General features: G+C 41.8%; 1 protein-coding gene and 1 pseudogene across 1 annotated transcript in view; one reads left to right on the top strand and one right to left on the bottom strand.

Annotated features, from left to right (window-relative positions):
- LOC145417464 (prefoldin subunit 3-like) overlaps window positions 1-25,545 on the bottom strand; it is a 118,291-nt gene that overhangs the window by 32,143 nt on the left and 60,603 nt on the right. Inside the window, exon 3 of the mRNA XM_080286161.1 lies at window positions 6,176-6,341. Within this exon, the coding sequence (XP_080142287.1) occupies window positions 6,176-6,341 (166 nt within the window). The remainder of the gene's footprint in view (window positions 1-6,175; window positions 6,342-25,545) is intronic.
- Window positions 23,828-23,945, top strand: LOC145417641 (5S ribosomal RNA; annotated as a pseudogene).

Raw genomic sequence — 25,545 nt, 5'->3', positions numbered from 1 at the left:
GAGGGTCCACAGGCCGTACCGGAGCGACAAGACAGGTTAAGGTGATAAGGTTGTGATCGGAGGAACCCAACGGAGAGAAGAGATTAACAGTGTAAGCAGAAGGATTAGTTGTAAGGAAAAGGTCAAGTATGTTGGAGCTCTCTCCAAGACGGTCAGGGATATGTGTAGGGTGCTGTACAAGCTGCTCTAAGTCATTAAGGATGGAAAAGGTGTAGGCTTGTTCACCAGGTGGATCAGTGAAAGGAGAGGAGAGCCAAAGGTGGTGGTGAACATTGAAATCTCCTAGAATGGAGATTTCAGAGAAATGATAAATGGATAGAATGTGTTCCATCGTCGAAGTAAGATAATCAAAGAATTTTTGATAGTCTGTAGAATTAGGAGATAAGTAAACAGCGTAGATATATTTAGTCAGAGAATGACAGGAAAGCCGAAGCCAGAGTGTAGAGAATTCAGAAGAATCGAGTTCAGGAACACGAGAGCAAGATAAGTCGCTGCGTATATATACACAACAGCCACCTTTGGCTATAGAGAAAGTAGGAGGATACAGAAAAGGGTCTGGTGTCAGTTGCCTCAGACAGCTGAGTCTCAGTTAGAAAAAGAAGGTGAGGTTTAGAGAAGAAGAGGTGGTGCTCAACAGAGCAAAAGTTAGAGGAAAGGCCGCGAATATTGCAGAAATGAAGAAGAAGAGAGTCAGACAGTGATTCCAGGCAGCTCGGGTTGTCAACGAGAGAGGGGCAGAAGGTGGGGGCATTTATGGTCCCCCCACCCTGGGGACTCCGAGGCCACGTGTTTTGCTGCCATAATTTTTTTTAATTTTGGAAAAGGAAGTGTGGTGTGTATTGTGCATGCAGTCTGGTGTTGATAGTTTGAGAAACTGGTATTGGAGAGCATGCTGGCCTACTCTCTGTGTTACTGAGACACTGAAAAAGTTCAGCAAAGGGGGATGGTCAGGACCTAGTCCCGAGGTCTGATGAAACATGGGATTACATACATTCTGGCCATAATCTCATTCCTTCTGTCAGTATTTCTGGTCATATCTCTTATGATTAAAATTGTCTGGCAAACTACTTCAGTACTGTTAGGCTTAAATATTCCCAAGAGAGCTGTGGCAGTCTTCCCAGTAAGCAAGCTGGTTCGTCTGTCTGAGTTGTTATTCTCTCCGACATTGTTCAAGATTTCCAAAGTTTTCTTCCAACATTTAACCCTGGCCAAGCTGCAGACCTCATGTGCGGCACAAAGACTATCTGCATAGGCCACGGGGCAAGCCCAATTTGAAGTACATTTTACAATGTTTATAAAACACTGACTCAGGAGAGGTCAACTACCTAACAAAAGAAAATCACCCCAGCAGGAGTTAAGAATTAAATATTAGGGAAACTTCAACCCTGAAAATGTAACATTAATGTAATTACATTCCTCTCTCAAAAATTCTTCACTATATATTCTCACTGCTGTTATCCTATCAGAACACCTCATTTTGTTTTCTTATTGTGATGGGAATATTAGTGTAAAAGGCTGTTCTTGTTTACTGGTTTCCTATGCACTCTGAATATAAGGATATTACCCTGCTTGATCACTAAGGTGTCTAGGAAGGGAAGTGAGTTGTTCTTCACCTCTAGGGTAAACTGGATTCAGTGTTCTATGTTTATGAGCTTCTCCTGGAGGAAGTGTTTTGGTACCATTATTAATATAATGCCCACGTATCTTAGCCACGTCACGTTGTTAGGGAGAATGTTGGTGAAGGGACCTGCCTTAAAAACTCCATGAGAGGGTTTGCTGTCACTGCACCTAATGGGAGAACTCATTGCCATACCAAATTTCTGCTCGTAAGACTTATCACCAAACAGTAAGTGGAGTAGACTGTAGCACCAGTCGAGCAGGGCAGTACTCCCGAGGTGGATGGAAAGCTGATGAAAGGGAGTGCTGGAGCTTCCGTTTCATCAGCCCTCAGGACTAGTTCCTGACCATCCCCCTTCGCTGAACTTTTTCAGTGACTCAGTTACACAGAGAGTAGGCCAGCATGCTCTCCAGTACAAATTTCTCTAACTATCTTCACCAAACTACATGCACAGTACACACTACACTTCCTATTCAAAATTTAACTCAAAATGGCGTCTCTTTACCAAGCCTCGGAGTCCCCAGGGGGGGGGGACCATAAATGCCTCCACCATCCGCCCCTCTCCCGGTGATGACTCGAGGTGCCTGGAACCACTGTCTGACTCTCTTCTTCATTTCTGCAACATTCGCGGCCTTTCCTCTAACTTTCGCTCTGTTGAGCACCACCTCTCCTCCTCTAAACCTCACCTTCTTTTTCTAACTGAGACTCAGCTGTCTGAGGCAACTGACAGCAAACCCTTTTCTGTATCCTCCTACTTTCTCTATACTCATTTCAAAGCCAAAGGTGGCTGTTGTGTATATATACGCAACGACTTATCTTGCTCTCGTGTTCCTGAACTCGATTCTTCTGAATTCTCTACACTCTGGCTTCGGCTTTCCTGTCATTCTCTGACTAAATATATCTGTGCTGTTTACTTATCCCCTAATTCTACTGACTATCAAAAATTCTTCGACTATCTTACTTCTACGATGGAACACATTCTATCCATTTCTCCTTTCTCTGAAATCTCCATTCTAGGAGATTTCAATGTTCACCACCACCTTTGACTCTCCTCTCCTTTCACGGATCCACCTGGTGAACAAGCCTACATCTTTTCTATCCTTAATGACCTAGAGCAGCTTGTACAGCACCCTACCCGTATCCCTGATCGCCTTGGAGAGAGCTCCAACATACTTGACCTCTTCCTCACAACTAATCCTTCTGCTTACTCTGTTAATCTTTTCTCTCCGTTGGGCTCCTCCGATCACAACCTTATTACCTTAACCTGTCCTATCACTCTGGTACGGCCTGTGGACCCTCCAGGGAACCGTCGTCTATGGCATTTTGGAGCCGCAGACTGGGAGGCCCTCAGGCAGTATTTCTTTGATTTTCCCTGGAATGATTATTGCTTCCATGGCCGGGAGCCATCTGAGTGTGCCTTGCGCATTACGGAGGTTATTCTCTCGGGCATGGAAGCATACATTCCTTTCTCATATCCTTTGACTAACGCAAGAAAGCCTTGGTTTAATCACACTTGTTCTAATGCTGTCCGCAACAAGGAGAAGGCCTACAAAAGGTACCGGAGCCAACCCACCCCTGAATCACATCATCTTTACGTTTCTGCCCGGAATCGTGCTAAGTCTGTTCTTCGCTCTACTAAAAATAATTTCATCCATACTAAATGCTCTCAACTCTCCAACTCGAATTCTTTCCGCTCCTTCTGGCACCTTGCCAAAAATCTTTCTAACAACTTTACCTCATCATCCTTCCCTCCTCTTTTCTACTCTGATGGTTCTGTAGCTATTTCTTCTACTGATAAAGCAGATCTCTTCGCACAGACTTTCTCCTCCAATTCCACCTTAGACGATTCCGGTGCTGTTCCTCCATCTCTTCCCCCCTCTGACTTCCTCATGGCTGACATTAAAATTTCTTCAGTTGATGTATTTTCTGCCATCACTGGCCTCAGTACTAACAAGGCATATGGGCCTGATGGGGTCCCTCCTGTTGTTCTCAAGAACTGTGCTTCTGTGCTTACACCCTGCCTAGGCAAACTCTTTCTCCTTTGTCTGTCAACTTGTACCTTTCCTTCTTGCTGGAAGTTTGCTCTCATTCAGCCAGTCCCAAAGAAGGGTGACCACTCCCAACTCTCCAACTATCGTCCAATTGCTTTAACGTCCTGTATTTCAAAAGTTTTCGAGTCAATTCTTAATAGAAAAATTTTAAGGCATCTTTCCTATCACAACCTTCTTTCCGATCGTCAGTACGGATTCCAACAGGGACGCTCCACTGGCGATCTTCTCACCTACCTTTCAGACTCCTGGTCATCCTCCTTTCGGGACTTTGGCGAAAACTTTGCCATTGCTCTTGACATCTCAAAGGCTTTCAATCGAGTCTGGCATAAATCTTTAATTTCCAAACTGCCCTCCTACGGTTTCTATCCTTCTATCTGTGCCTTCATCGCTAGCTTCCTTTCTGGTCGTTCTATAGCCGCTGTTGTAGACGGCCATCGTTCTTCTCCTAGATCTATCAACAGTGGTGTTCCTCAGGGCTCTGTCCTATCACCAACTCTCTTCCTTTTATTCATCAATGATCTAAGCTGTACATCTAACCCTATCCACTCATACGCTGATGACTCCACCCTTCACCTTTCCATTCGGTTCCCGCAACGCCCATCTCAACAGTTACTTCAACAAACAAGGGATGAGGCTATGGCACACCTAATGTCTGACTTGGCTCGTATCTCTGAATGGGGTAAAAATAATATGGTTGTTTTTAATGCATCTAAGACTCAGTTCCTACACCTATCAACCCGACAAAATCTTCCACAGGTATACCCACTAATGTTTAATAATATTCAGCTTAATCCTGCATCATCCTTGAACGTGCTTGGGGTTTCATTTGCTCGGGACTTGTCTTGGAAAGATCATATTACATCTCTTGTAAAATCTGCTTCCAAGAGATTGGGTGTGCTAAGCCGACTCCGCTCTTTCTTTACCCCTGCACAATTGTTGACTCTATACAGGGGTTTTATCCACCCCTGTGTGGAGTACAACTCTCATGTGTGGGGAGGCTCTCCACATACAGCTCTTCTCAATAGGGTGGAGTCAAAGGCTTTTCGTCTCATTAACTCTCCTCCTCTTACTGACTCCCTTCAACCTCTGTCTCTTCGCCGCACTGTTGCATCTTTATCTCTTTTCTATCGCTACTTTAATGGTCACTGCTCCTCTGAACTGTCTGCTTGCATTCCTCCACCTCTACGACGGGCGCGTAGCACCCGTCTGGCAGCAAACTCTCATCCCTTTTCTGTCCAACTCTCTAATGCAAGAGTTAACCGTTACTCCCAGCCTTTCATTTATGCAACAGGTCAGCTCTGGAACTGTCTCCCTCTATCTGTATTTCCTGCTGCCTATGATCTCCAGTCTTTCAAACGCAGTGTGTCCAGGCATCTCAAAATGATCGGATCTTGAATTTGGCTCTCTGTTGTATTTTGTTTTTCTCTTGGAGGGAACTGTTACTGCGGGCTCATGGCCTTTGGTTCCTTCTTCCTCACATTAAAAAAAAAGAAAAGAAAAAAAAAAAGATCAATGAAATCCCTTTTGGGCAGTGGATGGCTCAGGTTTCCTATGATGGTGATGTGTTCTCACAGCAGCTGAATTGCTTTGTCTGTGGGGATCTTCGTGTAGAGGGAGTGACATCAAAGATGACCATGTTTTTGTTCTTCATACTGATACCCTTTACCCTATTTAAAAGATTCCCCCGAGTGTCAGAGGTGGGTACTGCTTATGATGTCTGTTCTTGTGTATTTACTATATTTCTTATGCCTAATGATAATCAGTACAGGTATGTTCTTATATTGTACATGTGTTTGGTAGGGGCACATTTTTCAAAAAGAGCAAAAATGGGGACTTTGGGATTTTTTTTTTTTTTTTTAATTTCCTCCCCCACAACAGCCAAGTAACAATGGTTCTTATGGAACATTTTGTGTGATTCAATTTGCATGGAGGATTTATGGATACATTAATGGTAACAAATGACAGGTGACTGTGTAAATAAACAGTAACCCCTTCACTTGTTTGGGTTCCATATACATTATGTTCTTAAAAAGTGTAAGTGCATAAAAGAAAAAATAAATAATGAAAATAAGTCCAAGGACATAAAAATGGAAGGTGGTGGAGATATTCAAACCACCTGTGTGCAGCTCAGCCACCACATTTCAGCACCCAAAACAACATCTTCATCACATAAGGAAGAGTCATAGGGGCCATTTATAAATTTCTATTTCTTTTATTGGTAAGCAGAAGAACTGGCTGACTTATGGGGGGTTAAAAAAAAAAAAAAAAAAAAAAAAAAAAAAAAAAGGTTGCTGGATATCAACTATTTTGGTGAAGACTTTTAAACTCAAAGGATTAAGTCTTCCCAAAAATTTCTGCACAGGCAGTCAGGCACAAACCTTCTGGCAGGGCATACCATAGCCAAGGGGTTCATAAACAAAGATGCTGGATGGTATCAAACTGACAAAATAAAAGGTGCAATTTGGGGTCAGCAATTGTACTTAGATACCTCCCAAGAAATACTTACCCCAAGCCACAGACAGACACGATCAGTAGGAGGAATTTTGGCTCGCATATACACCTGATCAGACAAGAGGAAGCGTGTCTCTATCTCCTCCGCTGTGTCCTTCCTTGTCTTCATCTCCTTTACTATTTGTAATGAACTCTTGATGTCCGGTATCTGAGATTTTAGCCTGTAAAATCAATGGTACTGAAATAATTACAGTAATCATGTACTGTGCAATATTTGTTTACAATGGTGTGGAAAACTGATATGAGTCAGGCTTGTAACACACTGGCCTATCAGTACTCCAATTGTTTGAGCTCAACTCCAGTCTGGTACAACAAAGTTTTTTTTTCCTCCTCCATTTCAGTTATGGTATCTAAGAACTAAACTTATTCACTTAAGTCACAACTACTCCCAGGGACAGTAGGGTCAAGAGGACCACCTTAAACCAGCCAGAAATTCTGAAGACCTCAGTATGCCTTCCTGCCTGATTACCAAAGCTCAGTGTTGGTGTACTTTTCTTAAAGCTAATGCTGAAAGGCTGCTGGCATCACTGCTCACTATGCTTATCCATCCATCCACCCATCATCCAACTCTACATTGCCCCATGAGGAGTGTAGGAGCCCAGGGCTAGGCAAGTTGGTCCTGACATTTAAGATGAACTTATAATTTTCCTAAACATGGTTCCTCTAGTTTCTGCACATTTTATCTTTGCTGAAGCACTTTTCACAAATATTTAGATGATTTAGGTCAGTTTATGACTGTGTGTGTGTGTGTGTGTGTGTGTGTGTGTGTGTGTGTGTGTGTGTGTGTGTGTGTGTGTGTGTTCTTCAGTATTAAAAGAAGTTCCTTCCATCACCTCTTGCCATATCTATTATCCTTTTTTGCTTTCCACTTATACAAGTCCTTTCTATTTTACTGATCCAGCTGGTAACCAGGCCAACACCTTTCCTAAGCTTAACCCTAGATAGGAAGACTGGTGCCATATGGAATCATGCACCACGCGTTTTTGAGTTTTGCGCTCAATACTATCCATATATATTGATTTTTGGAAACTTTTGCAACATCCCTCAGCAATAAGCCACATGGTGTTGTCAGGATTAGTCGTGTTTTCACACTCCTGTTCCTTATCGCTTATCAGTGATTATCCATGTATCCATTTGGAACAGGTCTTCCTTATACGGTGTTGCACTGTGTGGGGGGGGGGGGGGAATGCCATGTTGTTCTATTAGTGGTAGGTGGTGGCAACCATCATCCACTCACTTGATGTAGTGCTGCCTACTTCTTCGTTAGCCTTTATCATTCTTTTTCTGGTCCTACCCTCCTCTCTTCCTATTTCTCCCATCTTTCCTGTCACTTCTTATTGCTTTTTTTCCTTTACAGGTGGCTTTACATTGAGTGACAAGCCAAATGGTTTCCTGGAAGCCAAGAAACCATTTACAACGCTGGGTGGTAACCATATAACCAAACCATACGTGCTCCCTACATGTCAGTAAGTGGGTTGGTGAAGGGTTAGTGCCCCTCCCCGTAAAACATATACAGTAAGACCTCACTATAATGGACTAATTGGGGCCCAAACCATTCTGAAAAAAGCGATATCCGGACTTCCCCTTGCTAATCTGGACTTTTTCCAAAATATTAGTCATTAGTCTGGATTGCATGAATGGTTTTTAAACTGTTTTTGCTACCATTGTGGTACTGTACTGTTATAATTTCACTACATTAATCAGATGGTATAATAACACTGTACTGTACACTGATAAACATGTCTTTTATTTATCTTATTGTGGTGAACATAGCTGATGTGGTCAGGCAGTCCGGACTGCTTCTGGCTTTATCGGACTTTTTCCGATATATAGGAACTTAGTCCAGTAGCTCCTCAAGTCCGATAAAAGCGAATTCCGGACTATTGAAGTCCGTGATATCGAGGTTTTACTGTAACTCGCAGTCAAATGGCCACCCCTTACGGGATTATGGCGTCTGGCAATAATATCGAGGTTTTACTGTAACTCGAAGTTAAATGGCCACCCCTTACGTGATTATGGCATCTGGCAATAAATAGAGATAGATAGTTGTTCCATATGGATGAGTTGTACACAACATTTTAGCGAGTGTTTTAGCCTAGAGATGATGCAAGTTGAGCAACATAACAACTACAGGAACTTGGAAGTGTAAACACTCATACACCTGGCAAATGACCTCTGGGAGGCAAAAAAAAATGTGTTGGCAGGTACTAATGAAAACCGGAGATACTGTAAGTGCGTTTTCGGCTATACTAATATATTATGGTGATGAAAAATTATTTTATAGTATATTCAGGCTGCAATCACGACAATATAATCACAATAATATATTAGTATAGCCAAAAACACAGGTAAAATATCTCAGGTCTTTATTTATTCCAGGTATGCAGTTTTCTGTGGTTCCCAGAGGTCACTGGCCGGCTGTGTGAGCGTTTACACCCCCAAGCGCCAGCAGTACAAGTAATTTTGCTCAGTTTCATAATTATATTTCCATCCCAGTACCTGAATAAGTAAAATACATTTTTTTTTTCTATAATTTTTTTCAAAGGATCCAACAGAGCATTTAACTTGGTTCAGTTATCCTAATGTTTACTCATACAAGCTCCAGATGTCTTACATTTGTTGTACAGTACCCTCTGGTAATAATGAAACACGTTTGTATATATTTTTTTTTTAATTTTTCCTACAGTGATTCCAAATGGATACAGGTCTTCCGTTAACCATGCAAAATATGAGGAATTCCTATCCACGGTTAAAAACCTAGAGCAACTTGTACAGTACCTTACCCTTATCCCTGACTACCATGATGTGAATTCCAATACCTGACCTCTTTCTCATGATTAATTCTTCTGTTCTCTCTGTCATCCTCCCCCCCTCCCCCCAGTCACACCTTCACTTCAGCAAACAGTCCTGTTACTCCAGTATGGCCTGTGAATCTTCCCAAGAAGTGGTATCTCTGACATTATGGTATTGAAGCTTGTGACATCCTTCAAAAATGTCTTACCCCTGAATCACAAGTACTATACATTTCTGCCCATAATCATTACAAATCTGTTCTCTGTGCTGCTATAAACACCTTCATCCATTATAAGAGTAATGAACTTACATATATAAACTCTTCCCTCTTCTTCTAGTACTTGCCAAAACCTTTTTAATAAACAATTTCATTCTCTTCACTCAGATGGTTCTGTAGCCATTTACTTCTCTGATGAAGCTGAATTCTTCCATGAAAAGTCTGCCTCTACTCTACATTGGATGATTCTGGAGATATTCCTCCATCTCCCTATGCTTCTGACTTCCTCACACCTGTCATCAAAATTTCTTCCATTGATGTACTTTCTACCCTCAGTATTGTACTGATAAGGCAGACAGTTCTGACAGGGTCCTTCCTGTCATCTTTAACTAAGCTTCCATGCTGAGACCTTGCCTAAGCAAATTCTCACTTTATCTGTCAGCTGGTATCTTTCCTTCTTGTATTCTGAAATGACAGGATGACTATAACATCAGGCCAATAAAGCACTTCCACTGTGTGAGGTTGAAACCCACCTCATCACTGCAGGTCTATAAGAGGCATGGCCATCAAGCACCTTTTAGACTTCCAATGCTGAGGTGGGATCATGCCCCACACAACACAGGTGCTTTAATCCCTAACCGCCAGGTGTTGGTCGGAACTGTCAAGAAATCGGTGATTGGGCAGTGCTGGGTCTCAGCTGGAATCGCACTTGTTTTTGCGTCACAGTTTGAAGCGGCCACCATTTGATCTCGTTACCAAAAGCTAGGGAAGGACTCCCGCCAACCAAGCCAACCATACCTCAGCCATCTCTGTGACTGCCAGCTGTAAGACAATTATATTTTAACTCTTCTCGTCCAATTCTCTTCCCGTCTCACCTGGACTTTTGCCTTATCCACCCCTGCCAACCCTCTTTCCATGGATACTAGGAAAGGACTCATTGGTAGTGCCACAGGGCATGCTTTGGATACCGCTGCATCTAGTTTATCTAATAATGGAGAAGGTATCACATTGAGAGCAAAGCCAAAATTGAGACTGTGTGCTAAGGCATGAATACAGCCTACCTCTTGCCCCCAAAATTACTCCTCTTCGTTGTCATTATTCATCGACGTGACAACCTACAGACCTGGGGATACTTTCAATCACAAAAAGAAGAGTTGGTGAGTAATACTTTATGGTCTTTAATTTGTTTCCCTAACTGCTATAGCTTCCGAGATATTAAGGTTTGAAAACAGGTTATTTTTGGAAAAATTCCAGTAGTGAGTGAACAACAGTACCATAAATTGCCTGGTGTGGAGGGGTTAATGGCCCAATATTATATCATTCCTTCTTGCTGCAAATCTGCCCCCATCCAGCCTTCCACAGACAGGTGACAGTTCCACACCTTCTAATTATAACCTAATTAACCTAAACCTCATTTATTTAAGGTCTTTGAGCCCATTCTCAGCAAGACAACCAATATGAGTTCTATGCACTCAGGCAGTGGTTCATCATTTCTTCTTATATATATATATATATATATATATACAGTAATCACTCCAATATCCGACGTAATAGAGCCATAGGTAGGTCCGGATATTGGTTCTGTCCGGATATTGGGCCCCAGCTTATGGACTTGTACTTATGGACCCTAACTCAGAGAAACACCTATACAACTCCCTCTGGACATGCATAGCACCTATTTAAGACCCAAATCACACCATTAAGGCACATAAATGACTGAAATAAATGCAAAAGAAACATAAAATGAGGGTTTAGAAGTATGTTCATTCATTAATAAACATTCTGGTGACTGGCTCCTGGAATGGTAGTTATGGACCCTAACCTAGCCTAACTCAGAAAAAACACCTTCCTACTGCACATGCATAGCTCCTAACACTCTATTCACACCAATAAAGGACATTAAAGAGTGAAATGAGGTAAGTATAGTATTGAAAAAAGTACAGTATGAAACGGGCGGGTTAGAGCGCTCCGCTCTGACCAAAGGGTCGGAGGATCGAATCCACCCAAGGGTCATTGGTAGACATCAGGAAGGGCATCCGGTCATAAAATGCTACACGCTCCAAACCAAAGTCCTCTAACCAGGGGCAACGCCTTAGCCCTTATCCAGAAAAGGGGTACCTGGCGTAAAACTTTGGACCATTTTGGGAATATTGGATCCCAGGACGATTATGTCCGGGTAGTGGGGATGTTCAGATATTGGGCATCCGGATATTAGAGTGATTACTGTATATACTGTATATATATATATATATATATTCGGCAGCTGATTATTTGGTAGATCCAAAATTTTGGCAGTTTTGAGAAATAGTCCCATTTACGAAAATCTTTGATTGTTCGGCAGATGTCTGGAATAACCTCGGCAGTCAAGGAAATGTTATCTGTGACTTGTAGGCCTAATGTTTCATTACACTTCTATATGTTCACTATAATCAGGTATAGTACTGTACTGTATTGATTACAATATTGCACAGTACCATACAGTACAGTAACTATCCCCCCAAATTAGCGAGGGTTACGTTCCAAGCCCCCTCGCTAATTCTTGAAATTCGCTCATTCTTGACACCTTCCTGAAAATGACATTTACCGCTAATTGCGTAGCCGATGAACCACTGATTCTGTAATGCATTACCCATAAATAAATGTTGCTTGTTAAATCAGCTTCCCGGTTGTTTTTAGCTGTACGGCTGTGACAGCTCTTGTATTTTGATTCCTCAGCATAATGGTGGAAGGGACTGTCCTAAGTGTTTAACTAAACCAAATCTAACCGAGTTTAACTGTATCTAATAATTTAACCAAAGGTAACCTAACCTAAAGTTGGAAAAATACGTAAAATAAACTGGGGGAATATGAATTGCTAAGGTCTTTCTGATGAAAATTAAACGTACATTTAGCGCTCACTCTTTTGTTCGTTTTTGTGTTTATATGTGAAAGAGTATTGATGCAAACAGTAATTATTAACCCCTTAATGTGTTATTTAGCTTCCTAAACCCATGCTATGATTCACGGGAGAATTGAGAAAGTTACGATTCATTTACCAAATGGACGAAAACATCTGAGACAAAGCAACCCCCTGACTGCTTGGAATCATAGCACAGAGTCATGTAAACATACCAGTGACCTTAGTTCCCTTCCCATAATTGTTCAATTTTTCATAGCTCACACTAACTCGACATCACTGACATCGGTACTGTAAAGGGTTGTTCAGTGCCAGATGTTATTAAAGGGTTAATGGAATACATTCCTGTTTGCATCACTACTCTCCCTTTCACATGTAAACAAAAAAACGAATAAAAGAATGAGAGCTAAGTGTACATTTAACTTTCATCAGAAAGACCTTACCAATTCATATTCCTACACTTTACTTTAAGTAATTTTCTGACAATTTCATTTTATGTTTGGAAAAAGTACTATATACAGTACTCACTCCAAACATATTTGTAATAATATCAGTAGTGATGACAATGTTCACCAATACAAACGATGTACTGAGCTGACAGGTAATATTCCGTATCATTTTGACCATCCAGGAAGTGTTATCTGAATTATAGGCCTACTGTGTCCTTACACTTGTATATGTTCACAAATTTATATATACATTTCAGATTCAGGTATAGTACTGTATTGATACCAGTATTGTACAGTATACAGTACTCTCTCCAAACACAGTTGTAATATTATAAGTGGTGATGATAGTGTTAATCAATATATTTAAGGTACTGCATGGGTAGGTTTTCTGATTATTCGACAAATCCAATTCCTCGGCAGCAGCCCGGTCCCACAGATGTCGAATAATAGGACTTTTACTGTGTATATATATATATATAAGCCCGGTCCCATAGATGTCGAATAATAGGACTTTTACTGTATATATATACACCCAACCCTCTGCTATCGGGAGTAATTGGTACCCTAGGCAACCCGCCATAGCCAAAATCGCGATAGCCATACTTAAGAACTAATGGGAAAAATTCTAATTGGTTCCCCGACCTCCAACTTTACCCCAACCTTACCCTATTTTCACATCTCCTTCACTAAAATACCTGGGATTACAAACCAATGCTGCAAATTAACAACAGTACAGTACATAAAGGTTATAAATAAAACAGAATTAACTGTAATAAGCCATTTTACTTAATGTTTTTGGAGAGGATGAGGGGCTTGGGTGGGTTGAAGGGGTTCCGAGGCTGGGGTGGAGTATTACTGGCCACCCCTCCGACGTTCTATCTCGTCTAGGAATTGATCAGCTTCATCAGGAGTCTGGAAGGGACCCTCAAAACCTTCAAAGTCGTCAGCTCCATTATCAGAATCCACCTGAGGCTCACGGGATGGTCCTGGCTGTGGGTTGGGCTGAGCCTCGTTGCGACGGTGTAGGAAGTCTGTTATCTGGCGTTGTTGTAGGTTGTTGATATGGGCATGGTATTGTTGGTGGTAACCTTCCAGTGTCTTCGTAATCGCCGAAGAATTTGCCTCACTGTTGGCGCTAACATCTTGCTCGATGAGATGACGTAGCCTTACACCCAAGTCGATGATTTCCTTTATGTTGGCTATGCTGAGTCCCCCACGATTCCCAGCACCACCACCGATGTTCTCCTCACCACTCTCACTCCTGTCCTCCTCTGCCACATTCTCCTCCTCTAGGATGTCGGCTGCAGTAACAGGGGGTGGCTGAATCATGTCGCAAATGTCGTCCTCCATTGTGTCAGCAAAGTCAGTCCCAGGAATTTGCCGTGCCTCTTCCACTGCTGCCTGAATCTCCGCCTGCACAGACTGTGGCTCACCTGACACATTCCCACGTCGGTCCTCAGGTAGCCCCTCCAAAATATTTCGCCAAGCGTGATGAATTGTTTTCTGTGTCACATAATCCCAGCATTGCACCATTAAGTCCACAGCTTGCTTAATATTGTACTTTTTCCAGTAAAGAAACACTTTTCTGTCATGTTCACTATCACCTTGCACTTCGTCATCATCATCATCATCATCACCATCACTGTCCACTAGGTGCTGGATGAGCTGGGCGTCCTTGGTAGCTTCCCTCATTATCCTGAATTGCCGTCGCGAGTAGGCAGACTTGACCACAGATATTACCTCCTGGTCCAGGGGCTGAATCAATGATGTCGTGTTGGGTGGCAAGAATTCAACTTTGACGTTAGGGTCTGCATCCCTCAGTAGAGGTGAATGTCCTGGGGCATTATCCAGCAGCAACAGAACATTGAAGCGGATGTTGTTTTGGGCGCAATGCTTCTTGACCTGGGGAATGAACGCCTCCTTCATCCAATCTTGCGACAGCTTTGCCGACATGTACCCCTTCTTTGAAGACATCCAGTGCACATTCAGGTTGCTCATATCCTGTCGCTTGTAGGTCCGTGGACGTTTAGCACAATGAATAACTGTTGGTTTAAGGCGGCATGTTCCTGACGCATTCATTGCAAAACAAGAGGGTGAACCGTGCCTTCATCGCCTTCCTTCCTCGTACGTGGGCAGAGTTGGCTGTGATGAATGTCTGCCTGGGCATAGTTTTCCAAAAGAAGTTCGTCTCATCCATGTTGAATATTTGGTCAGGTGTATATTGGCCCTCCTCAATCACGTGCTTTAAAAAGTCGGGATACTCCTTAGCCGCTGCCATGTCCGCACTTGCTGCCTCACCACTGATTTTCTTGTTCTTGATCCGTTGCCATTTCATAAATTGATCCACCCATCCCTTGGAGGCCACAAACAATGGTGGTTGTGCAATAGCCAGCTTCCTTGCAACCCCAACATATATCTCCCTGGCTGTGTCCATGACCTCACGCATCTCCACCGCCTGGTTCCTCCATGCCTGCCGATCAAGATACCTGGCCAGCAACTGTTCTGTCTTAAGGAGCACCTGATTACGACTCCGCAAGGCGTTGCTGGCTCCCTCTGACGATGCCAATTCCATGTGCTTCCTTATGTGCTCTCGTTTCTGGTAGATTCCTCGGACCGTGGACTCGTTGATACCAAATTTCTTCCCCACGCTGCACTTGCTCTCACCACCGTCGATCAGCTGCACAATTTCCAGTTTCTGAGCATAAGGCAGGTTCTTCCTCTTCCTCACTTGCCGTCCTGGGTTAGCCGCGTTATGTGCACCAATGGTAGGAGGGTTGGATGGGGTATTGGTGGCCAATGTGGTTGAACAATAGGTCTTCACGGCTATACCTGCTGTCGACTGGTAACGCGGACTCTCTCTGAGCCTTGGCGGGAAGGATGGGTAGCTGTAACCATGTCTTGGGCCAATCAGCGCTCGGGTAGCCTGTGAAGTCGCGCAAATCACGGCGCGAGTATACGCATGGGCGGAGCCCGCGCGATTTGAATGTTTCTGGCCGACCATCGTCCGCGATAGCAGTATTTGAGGTCGCGATAAAGGTAATAGTGTTGCATTTCACCTGTCCGTGATAGCCATGAAACGCGATAGCAAAACCCGTGATAGCCGAGGGTTGACTGTATATATATATATATATATATATATATATATATATACATATATAGATATTGTATATATATATATATATATATATATATATATATATATATATATATATATATATACATATATAGATATTGTATATATATATATACTGTGTACGTGAAAGGGTACAGTAGGGAAGGAAGGTTGTTGGTACACTGAAAGCAGTGATGAGAAATAGGGAGGTGAGTATGGAAGTTAAGAAGTCACTGCATGATGGTGTTGTGATCCCTACCCTGACGTATGGAAGCGAGGCGTGGACCTTGCAAGAGGGGAACAAGTCAAGAGTGAGAGCAGTGGAAATGAGTTACTTGAGAGGAGCATGTGGAGTGACGTGGAGGGACAGGTTGACGATTGAGAAAGTGAAGGAACGTTCTGGGGTAGATGTGGATGTGGTTGAGAAGATTAGGAGAAATACACTGCGGTGGTTTGGACATGTGGAGAGAATGGAGAATGAAAGACTGACTAAGAGGATGTATGTAGGTGAGGTGGAGGGAGGGAGAGGGAGGGGTAGACCGAGGATGAGGTGGAGGGATGGAGTTGAGAGGTATATGAGGGAGGGGGTGAGTTGGGGGAGGGTAGTCAAATGGTGGGTGACAGAGTGACTTGGAGGCATTTTGTCTGCGGCCACCCTTTGCGGGATTACGGCGTCGGGCTATAGATAGATAGATACATAGATAGATAGATAGTATATATATATAAATATATATATATATGTATATATATATATATATATATATACATAGTGTATATATATATATATATATAGATATATATATATATATATACAGGTAACTCGCACGGAACACGATCTCACGGAACGCGCTCGCAATTATACATGGTAAGGGCTGGGATACATATAAGACAACATAAGATTAAAAAACCATTATGAAAACTACAAATTAACGCAGGAGAGGCCTTTGAAAGATCAAATCCTCGAACGTCACCGCAGCGCCCGGTTTGTTTTGATTACGTGATGATCTAGGCGGGAAATTATTCAGTGAGTGAGACATTCCCAAGCACAGTAGCACAGTATTTGTAAGTTAAATATTTACAGTACTGTACTGTTCTGGTAAGTTTATGTGCAACTTAAAGTACTATTAAATAACGTTAAAGCAAGAAATAAAGTCTTATAACCAGTTTACCTGATAGGCGTCAGAATATTGCCTTTTTTATTTGTTCGTTTTTTCCACAGTGCTGTTCAGTATTTGTAAGTTAAATATTTACTGTTCTCATATGTACTGTACTTGTAAGCACTTAAATAAAGTTAAATCATTAAATAAAGCCTTGTAACCAGATAACCCGAATTATATGATTACCCATCATCGGCGTCGGAATATTGCCTTTTTTGTTTGTTCGTTAAACTCTTACTGTACTGCTTTTCTACAGTACTGTATTTGTAAGTTAAATATTTACTGTTCTGGTATGTACTTCTAAGCAATTCAAGCATTAAATAAAGCATTGTAACCAGTTAACCTGATTTATACGATTACCCATGATCGGCGTCGGAATATTGCCTTTTTTTTGTTTGTTCGTTAAAGACTTATAAGAAGAGAAAAATACATTTTTGTCTTGGTATCTTTACCTATTTGCTCCGGTTTGCTGTAATGGTTTGCAACTTGTAGAAAACTGTGAAAACTTTCGGGAAGTGAACGAAAATCTGGGACATGACCTTGACTTCACCGTCTCATGTATCATCTGTCAGTTCACCACCGGCTATCGTGATGAGTGGATGTACGATTTTTTCGCTCGTGGCCATGCCTAACCACACATAGTTACACCCATTATCTCGACCCAGACAGAAAATACCTTTTTCCTCCCTTGCAAAACACAAACAACCACCCTGTTTACGAGACAGCAATATATATTGCGAAAATAACAAGGTAAAATGATAAAGATGAATGTAAAATGATTGAGAAAGATGAACATGTTATGACGGAAGAAATACGTTTTCCCTGTCTGTAAACGTATTTATTTCTGCTTTGTATCTGTATTCGTAATAATTAGACTTATTGTTAGTTCTGAAACTGCATTACGATTCTATTTTTAGCCATTCTCGTGGTGTGGGAGCTGGAAGTTGTGACACAACTTCCTTATTGCTAATCGGACTAACCCTCCACTTTATTCTCCCGTGGCAGAGTCTAGCCTTGGAGGACGTGCAATTTTCTCATTTAGGACTGAAAATTCAACTCTTTCGCTCCCTTTTCCAAGCATGGGCACAACGATAACGTAAAAAATAACTCGAAACTACCATAAACATATATCAAAAAGGTCAAAATGTATTCATAACATTTTTTTTTTTCCAGCCATTCCTATCAGATTATGTACTGAAATCATTCGATATCACAGTACTGCATTTCTAAGTTAAATATGTACTGTTCTGGTATGTACTTGTAAGTTAAAGCACTGGTACCAGTTAACCTAATTTATTACCTATGATCGGCGTCGGAATGTTTCCTTGTGTTTACGTACAGTATTTGTGTGTTGAAGTTTTGCTGTGGAGTACTGTATTTGTGAGTTATAACATTAAATAAACCTTCTAACAACTTAAAGTGCTTTCTAGTGATTACCAGTGACAGATAACAGCAAAACAACACATTTGGGGGGTATAGGGAGCAAAATACGGAGTAGTTTAAATATACGCGATTTCGCACGGAACACGGCACGGTAGGAACGAAACCCTCGTGTTCCGTGCGAGTTACCTGTATATATATATATATATATATATATATATATATATACATACTGTGTATATATATATATATATATATATATATATATATATATACATACTGTGATATATATATATATATATATATATATATATATATACATACTGTGAGTATATATATATATATATATATATATATATATATATATATATATATACAGTATATATATAGTTATAGTTATAGTTATATATATAGTTATATATATATATATATAGAGAGATAGAGAGAGAGAGAGTTATATAGTTTTATATATATATATATATATATATATATATATATATATATATGGTTATATATTTATATAGTTTTATATATAGTTATATATATATATATATATATATATATATATATATATATATATATATATAGATAGATAGATAGATAGATAGATATGGTTATATAGTTATATATATATATATATATGTCCAGTATATACAGTACATACATACAGTAATCCCTGTACTATCCGGATGCCCACTTTCAGGACATTGTGGGCCTGGACCTTTGGGACCCAAAAATGGCCAAAAAAAGAAAAAAATCCCGAAAAATCCTAATTTTTTCCCACCCGTAATTTGAAATTCCGGTGCGGCGCTGAATAAGCCAACTGTGTTTACACACAGTCCCTTCCTCCCCCCTCACCAGTTACCACCTAACTGCCATAACGAGTAGATGCTCATCGCAATAAATGCCGCACGTGCTAATTATTGTAAATAAACAGTGAATAAACTGCAATATCTCTCCACTAGACCAAACGGGAATTTACAGTGTTGTGCAGTGTTAAGAACAACACTGTAAATTCAGAGTGCAAAAGGATTAGCTGTGGAGTGCAAACTGTTGGTTGAAACTGGAGTGGTGCACCTAAGAACAGAGTGTGCAGTGTTAAACAATTATAACTCACAGGGCAAAGAATTAAGTGCAGCACAACACTGGATTACTGTAAGTGCTTCAAGAGCATTTTCACCACTGCCAAAGCCTTAGAGAAGGTGGCCACAGACATGCTGTAAGTACCCTGCACACTGCTAAATATGTTCCATAACCACTTCTAATTCCTTATTCTCTGGTTCCTTTTCATTTATTTCATGCTTTATGTCCATTATTGGTGTGAATAGGGTCTTAAATAGGTTTAAATAAGTGCTATGCATGTCCGGTAGGGAGTTATTTAGGTGGCTTTCAAAGTTAGGCTGGGTTAGGGTCCTTAAATACCAGTACAGCATGCAGGGGCCCACTTTCCAGATGGGAACACTTTCCGGACATGCCTTTGGCTCTATTATATCGGATAGTGGAGGGATTACTTATATATATATATATATATATATATATATATATATATATATATAGTAATCTTCCCAATATCCGATGTAATACAGCCAAAGGCATGTCCAGGAAGTGGGATTGTCCGGATACTGGGACCCTGCCTCCTGGACTGGTACTTAAGGATCCTAACCCAGCCTAACTTTGAAAGCCACCTCCCTACTGGACATGCAAAGCACCTATTTAAAACCCTATTCACACAAATAAGGGACAGAAAGTGTGAAATAAATGAAAAGGAAGCAGAGAATGAGGAATTAGAAGTGAGTATGGAAAATATTTTGCAGTGTACAGGGTACTTACAGCACATCCGTGGCCGTTACAAAGATTAACCCGCCTCCTTTGAGGCTCTGGCAGTGGTGAAAATGCTCTTGAGGTACATACAGTAATCCACTGTTGTCTATCTATCTATCTATTGCCAGATGCCTCAATCCCGTTTGGGGTGGCCACAAACAAATCGCCTCCACGTCGCCCTGTCCCCCGCCATTTCACTGCCCTGCTCCCAACTCACACCCCCCTCTCTCATATACCTCTCCACCCCATTCCTCCATCTCATCCTCGGCCTCCCCCTCCCTCTTCCCCCCTCCACCCCACTCACATACACTCTCTTCGTCAGTCTCTCACCCTCCATCCTCTCCACATGGCCAAACCACCTCAGTGTGTTCCTCATAACGCTTCCTATCACATCCACATCCACACCTCAACGCTCCTTTATATCCTCATTCGTCAGCCTGTCTCTCCATGTGACTCCACAGGCTTCTCTTAAATAACTCACTTCCACTGCTCTCACTCTTGACTTGTGTCCTTCCAACAATGTCCAAGCTTCACTTCCATACTTTAGAGTTAGTATCAAAATACTGTCATGTAGCAACTTTTTCACTTCCAGGCTCACTTCCCTGTTTCTTATCACTGCTTTCAAAGAACCAGCAACCTTTCTTCCCTGCTGTACCCTCTCAAGCACTTCACCCTCCAAACCTCCATCCTTACTCATCACACTACCCAAGTACTTAAACGTACTCACATTTTCCTATTCTTTACCATCCAACCTCGCTGTACAGTCACTGACTTCACCTCTCTCAAAGACCATCACTTTACTCTTCCCTACATTCACCTTTAGATTCTGTTTCTTACACACTCTCCCAAACTCATCCACCAAGCCTTGCAGCTCCCCTTCGTCTTCACTCAACAACACAGTATCATCTGCAAACAACAGTACAGGGAGTTTCCAAACACTATCCTCTCTCACCAGGGCCACTCCAACATCCACTACCCTACCTTGTACCTTTTATTACCCCATCCATGTACAGATTGAACAACCATGGAGACATGACACATCCCTGTTTCAACCCAACCTTCAAAGAGAAAAATTCACTTAGTTCACCATCCACATGCATTGCAGCCTTAGCACCATCATACATACTCTTCACAGTATTCAACAACTTCCCATCTACTCCATATATTCTTAATACTTTCCACAATCCTTGTCTATCCACCCTGTCATGTGCTTTCTCCAAATCCATGAAAGCCACATACAACTTCTTTCCCTTCTCTAGAAACTTTTCCACCAAAGATCTAAGAATGAATATCTGATCTACACAACCTCTTCCCTTCCTAAAGCCTCCCTGTTCTTCTCCAACTAATTCCTCTGTTCTTTCTCTAACTCTGTCAATAAGTATCCTACCATACACTTTTCCTATTATACTAAGAAGACAAATGCCCCTGTAATTACCACACACTTCTTTTTCCCCTTTTCCTTTGTACAAGGGAATAATTATACCTGACTTCCAATCCTCCAGGACTCTATCTTCCTCCCAGGCCAATCTGCACATCTTCCACATCCATTCTACTACTATCTCTCCCCCATGCTTCAGCATTTCACCACACACTCCATCAATTCCTGGGGCTTTCCCCAATTTAACTTTCTTCATTGCTTCCACAACTTCTATCCTACTGATTTCTTCCTGTCTTCTCACCTCCCTCCTTCTCCCAGCCACTTATACTCGCATTACTTTCATCCTCTATGTTCAACAGTTCCTTAAAGTGTTCTCTCCATCTGCTCACTATTTCTCCCTTCGCCACTAGTAATCTATCATTTTTATCTTTCACTCCCCTGCTAACCTCACTTCCACCCTGTCTTATTCTCTTCACCTCTTTCCAGAACATTTTCTTACAGTCCCTCCACTTTACACTCAAATTCCTTCCAAATTCCTCATCCACTCTCTTCTTACTCTCTCTTACTAATCTTTTCACCTCTCTCTTTCTTTCTACATATAACTCTCTCTTCCGCCTCTCAACTTCTTCCACGCCCCTATTTCTCATCCATTCATTGTATGCTTCCTTCTTTTGTGCCACAGCCTGTCTCACCTCTTCAGTCCACCATGCTGTTCCTTGCACCCCCCTCCGTCTTCTCTTCCTCCCACACACCACATCACATGCTGCACATATTTCTTCTGTAAATATCCTGCACACACCTTCCACGTCCCCCATCTGCTCCAATTCATATTTGCCCAATCGTTCTTCCACTTCTCTCTTATACTCTGCCTTTTTCTCATCCTCTTGTAACCTTTCCACTCTCCTTGCAACTACTCCTTCCTCTCGTCTTTCCCTTCTTCTATTCCTCCATCTTACTTGTATCCTAATTCTGGTCACCACCAAGTAGTGGTCAGAAAGTCCACTCCCCCAACCTCTATAAGCTCTTGCATCCATTCCACATCTTCGCATCCTTTCATCCACACACACATAATCAATCATTGCCTTCCTTTCATTCAGTTCACCACCCACCCTTCTCATCACTCGCCATGTATACCTGTGGATCATTTTATGCCTGAAGAGGGTATTGGCTACCACCAACCCCCTCCCAGCACAAATGTCCACTAACGAACTGCCATTCTCATCTATCTTAGCAGGCACACCCCACTCACCAACTATTCCATCCACCTTCACATTCCCAACTTTACCATTCATATCACCGATCAAAAACACTCTCTCATTCCTTCCAAACTTTTCCATGCACACTTCCACATTTGTCCAGAACTCTTCTCTCACTCTGCTAGCACAATCTTGCGTTGGCGCATACTCACACACAATCGCCCACATTTGTATTCCAACTTTCAACTTTACCCACACAATCCTTGACCCAACTGATCCATACTGTCTTATGCTCTTCTTCCATCTTTTACTCACAACTATACATACTCCTTCCTTTGCCCTCTCATTCTCACCTACTCCTGCACATATACCCCATCCATACTCCCATTCTCTCACACTTTCTCCACTCCATTTTGTTTCAGTTATTCCACATACATCCACTTTCACACCCTCAAGCACCTGGACAATCTCTCTCTCTTTCACCTCATCATTCGCTCTTACATTCCATGTAACCATTACCAAGTCCTTTGTCCGGTCCTGGGTCGTCATCATTAGGTCAGTCCTTGTCTGAGGCTTCTTGTTTGTTTTTTTAGTTAGTTGTTTTCCGGGGAGGGGCACTTACCCTCCGCCAACCCTTTTAGTCGCCTTTTACGACAAGCAGGGATACTGGGGGAGTATTCTTGAAAAAAAACCCTACCCCCAGGGGGGCTGCACTTAATTCTTTGCACTGTGATTTATAATTGTTTAACACTGCACATTCTGTTCTTAACCCGCTGTGTGCCGGCTATTTTTAGCCCTATGGGTCACCCCAATGCTGGTCTTTTTTTTTTTTTTTTTTTTTTTTTTTTTGCTAAAATGATAGATATTGATGTGGAAGCAATGAATTTCGCCATTAAAATGCTCAATGAGGCTCGGGAACAGGTTTTACTGAGTCCTGCATACTGATATACAGGTATAGCCGCTCTCTCACGCTTACCACGTATGTGAGAGAAGGCTGTTTTCTATGTAAGGTATACTCAGGTATTTATGCTGGGAAGGTATAGCAATGTTCAGCACACTTTTCTGATTACTTATTACTTCAGCATCTATCAAAATTCGCATGTCTATCTCACTGTGAATGCATTATCTTGCACTTACTTGAAGATAGGTACAACCTGACTTCAATACGTACAGTCCTGGCACTTACAAGAAGGTATTTACAACTTGTCCACTATATAGTCCTTACACTTACAAGAAAATATTTACAACTTGCATGGCCATATCACGTTGAGTACACCGCTTCCCGTCCGATCAGCGAAGTTAATCAACGTTGGGTCTGGTTAGTACTTGGATGGGTGACAGCCTGGGAACACCAGATGCTGGTGGCAAAACGTTCTCCCTGCATGTCAAGTGGGGTTGGTGGAGGATTAGTGCCCCTCCCTGTAAAACAATTAGCTCTAAGCCCTTGGCCACCCCGTTTGGGATACATGGCGTCTGGCAATGAATGAAAAAAACTTACATGAAAATATTTAAAAAATGCCTTCACTATGTACAGCACTGGGTGAGGTACACAGGCAGAGTGAGCGTGAGGGGGAGCGAGTGAGTGTATGGCCTTGACAGCCTGGGGGATGGTAAAGGAACAGTTACCTTACATCTCTGCCAATTTTTACCCCCGAATCTTGAAAAATGTGGTCACAGTGAAGTTTTTTATTTTAAACCGTTTTAAAACGACACTGGCACTGGCCACAGAATTATGTCAGACCGTTTTAAAACGGCACTGGCACGCAGCGGGTTAAGTGCACCATGCCAGTTTCAACTACCAGTTTGCACTCCACACTTAATCTTTTGCACTCTAAATTCTAATTTCTTAACACAGCACAACACTGTAAATTCCCGTGTGGTCTAGTGGCGAGATATTGCAGTTTATTCACTGTTTATTCACAAAAATGAGCACGTGCAGCATCTGTTCCAATGAGCGTCTACTCAGGATGGTCGTTAAGCGGTAACTGGGGAGGGAAGGAAGGAAGGGACCGCGGGTGAACCCAGCTGTTCGGCGTCACGCGCCAAGTTCAAATTACGGATGAAAAAAATTAGGATTTTTTTTGGATTTCTTAGGTTTTTTGGCCATTTTTGGGCTCCGAAGGCCCAGGCCCAAAATGTCCGGGTATTGGGGTGTCCAGTTATTGGGCGTCCGGATATTAGAGAGGTTACTGTATACTGTATATATACAAGTGTGTATATATATATATATATATATATATACATATATATAAGTAATCCCTCTAATATCTGAAAGCCCAATATCCGAACATCCCCACTAACCGGACATAATCGTCCCGGGATCCAGTATTCCCAAAATGGGCCAAAAACCGCAAAAAATTCGAAAAAAATCTGACTTTTTTCCCTTCCGTTATTTGAAATTGCCGCGTGGCGCTGAACAACTGTTACACCATGGTCCCTTCACCCCTTCCTTCCTCCCCCTCCCTGTCAGGGTTGCTATTTGGTATTTTTCATTACCAAGTGTGGGCCAATTTGGTAATGAAAAATTCGTTTGGTAATGAATCAGAATAATGCATTACCAAATGGATTTTTCACATGTATGAGGATACACAGGATGGAGATGGTGGATTGTTTGCTCTCTCTGATTATTCTGCTACCCTACACTGCGTGAAAATAATCAAAATGGTGTTAATTATAAGGAGAGTGATTACATGTATTTCCACTTGTATATATAATTAGTGAAGAATAAATGCTAGCTTTACGAATTTCGTAATGAAAAGTTAAATTTGGTAATGAAAGTTGAGGAGATTGGTAATGTGGCCGTTGTGAACTGGCAACTCTCTTACCCAGCCATCATCAACAGTCACAGCCAAACTCCGATTGAGAGTGGATGCTTATGAGAGTGCAAGCCACAGGTGCTTGTTTTTTGTGAATAAACTGCAATACCTCGCCACTAAAACACACGGGAATTTACAGTGTTGTGCAGT

Source organism: Coenobita brevimanus, chromosome 110, assembly GCF_032717465.1.
Source record: "Coenobita brevimanus isolate Jiangsu-jjx chromosome 110, ASM3271746v2, whole genome shotgun sequence".
Taxonomy (NCBI): domain Eukaryota; kingdom Metazoa; phylum Arthropoda; class Malacostraca; order Decapoda; family Coenobitidae; genus Coenobita; species Coenobita brevimanus.
The sequence above is the reverse complement of the archived record's forward strand: the minus strand, read 5'-3'. Positions and strand labels throughout refer to the sequence as shown.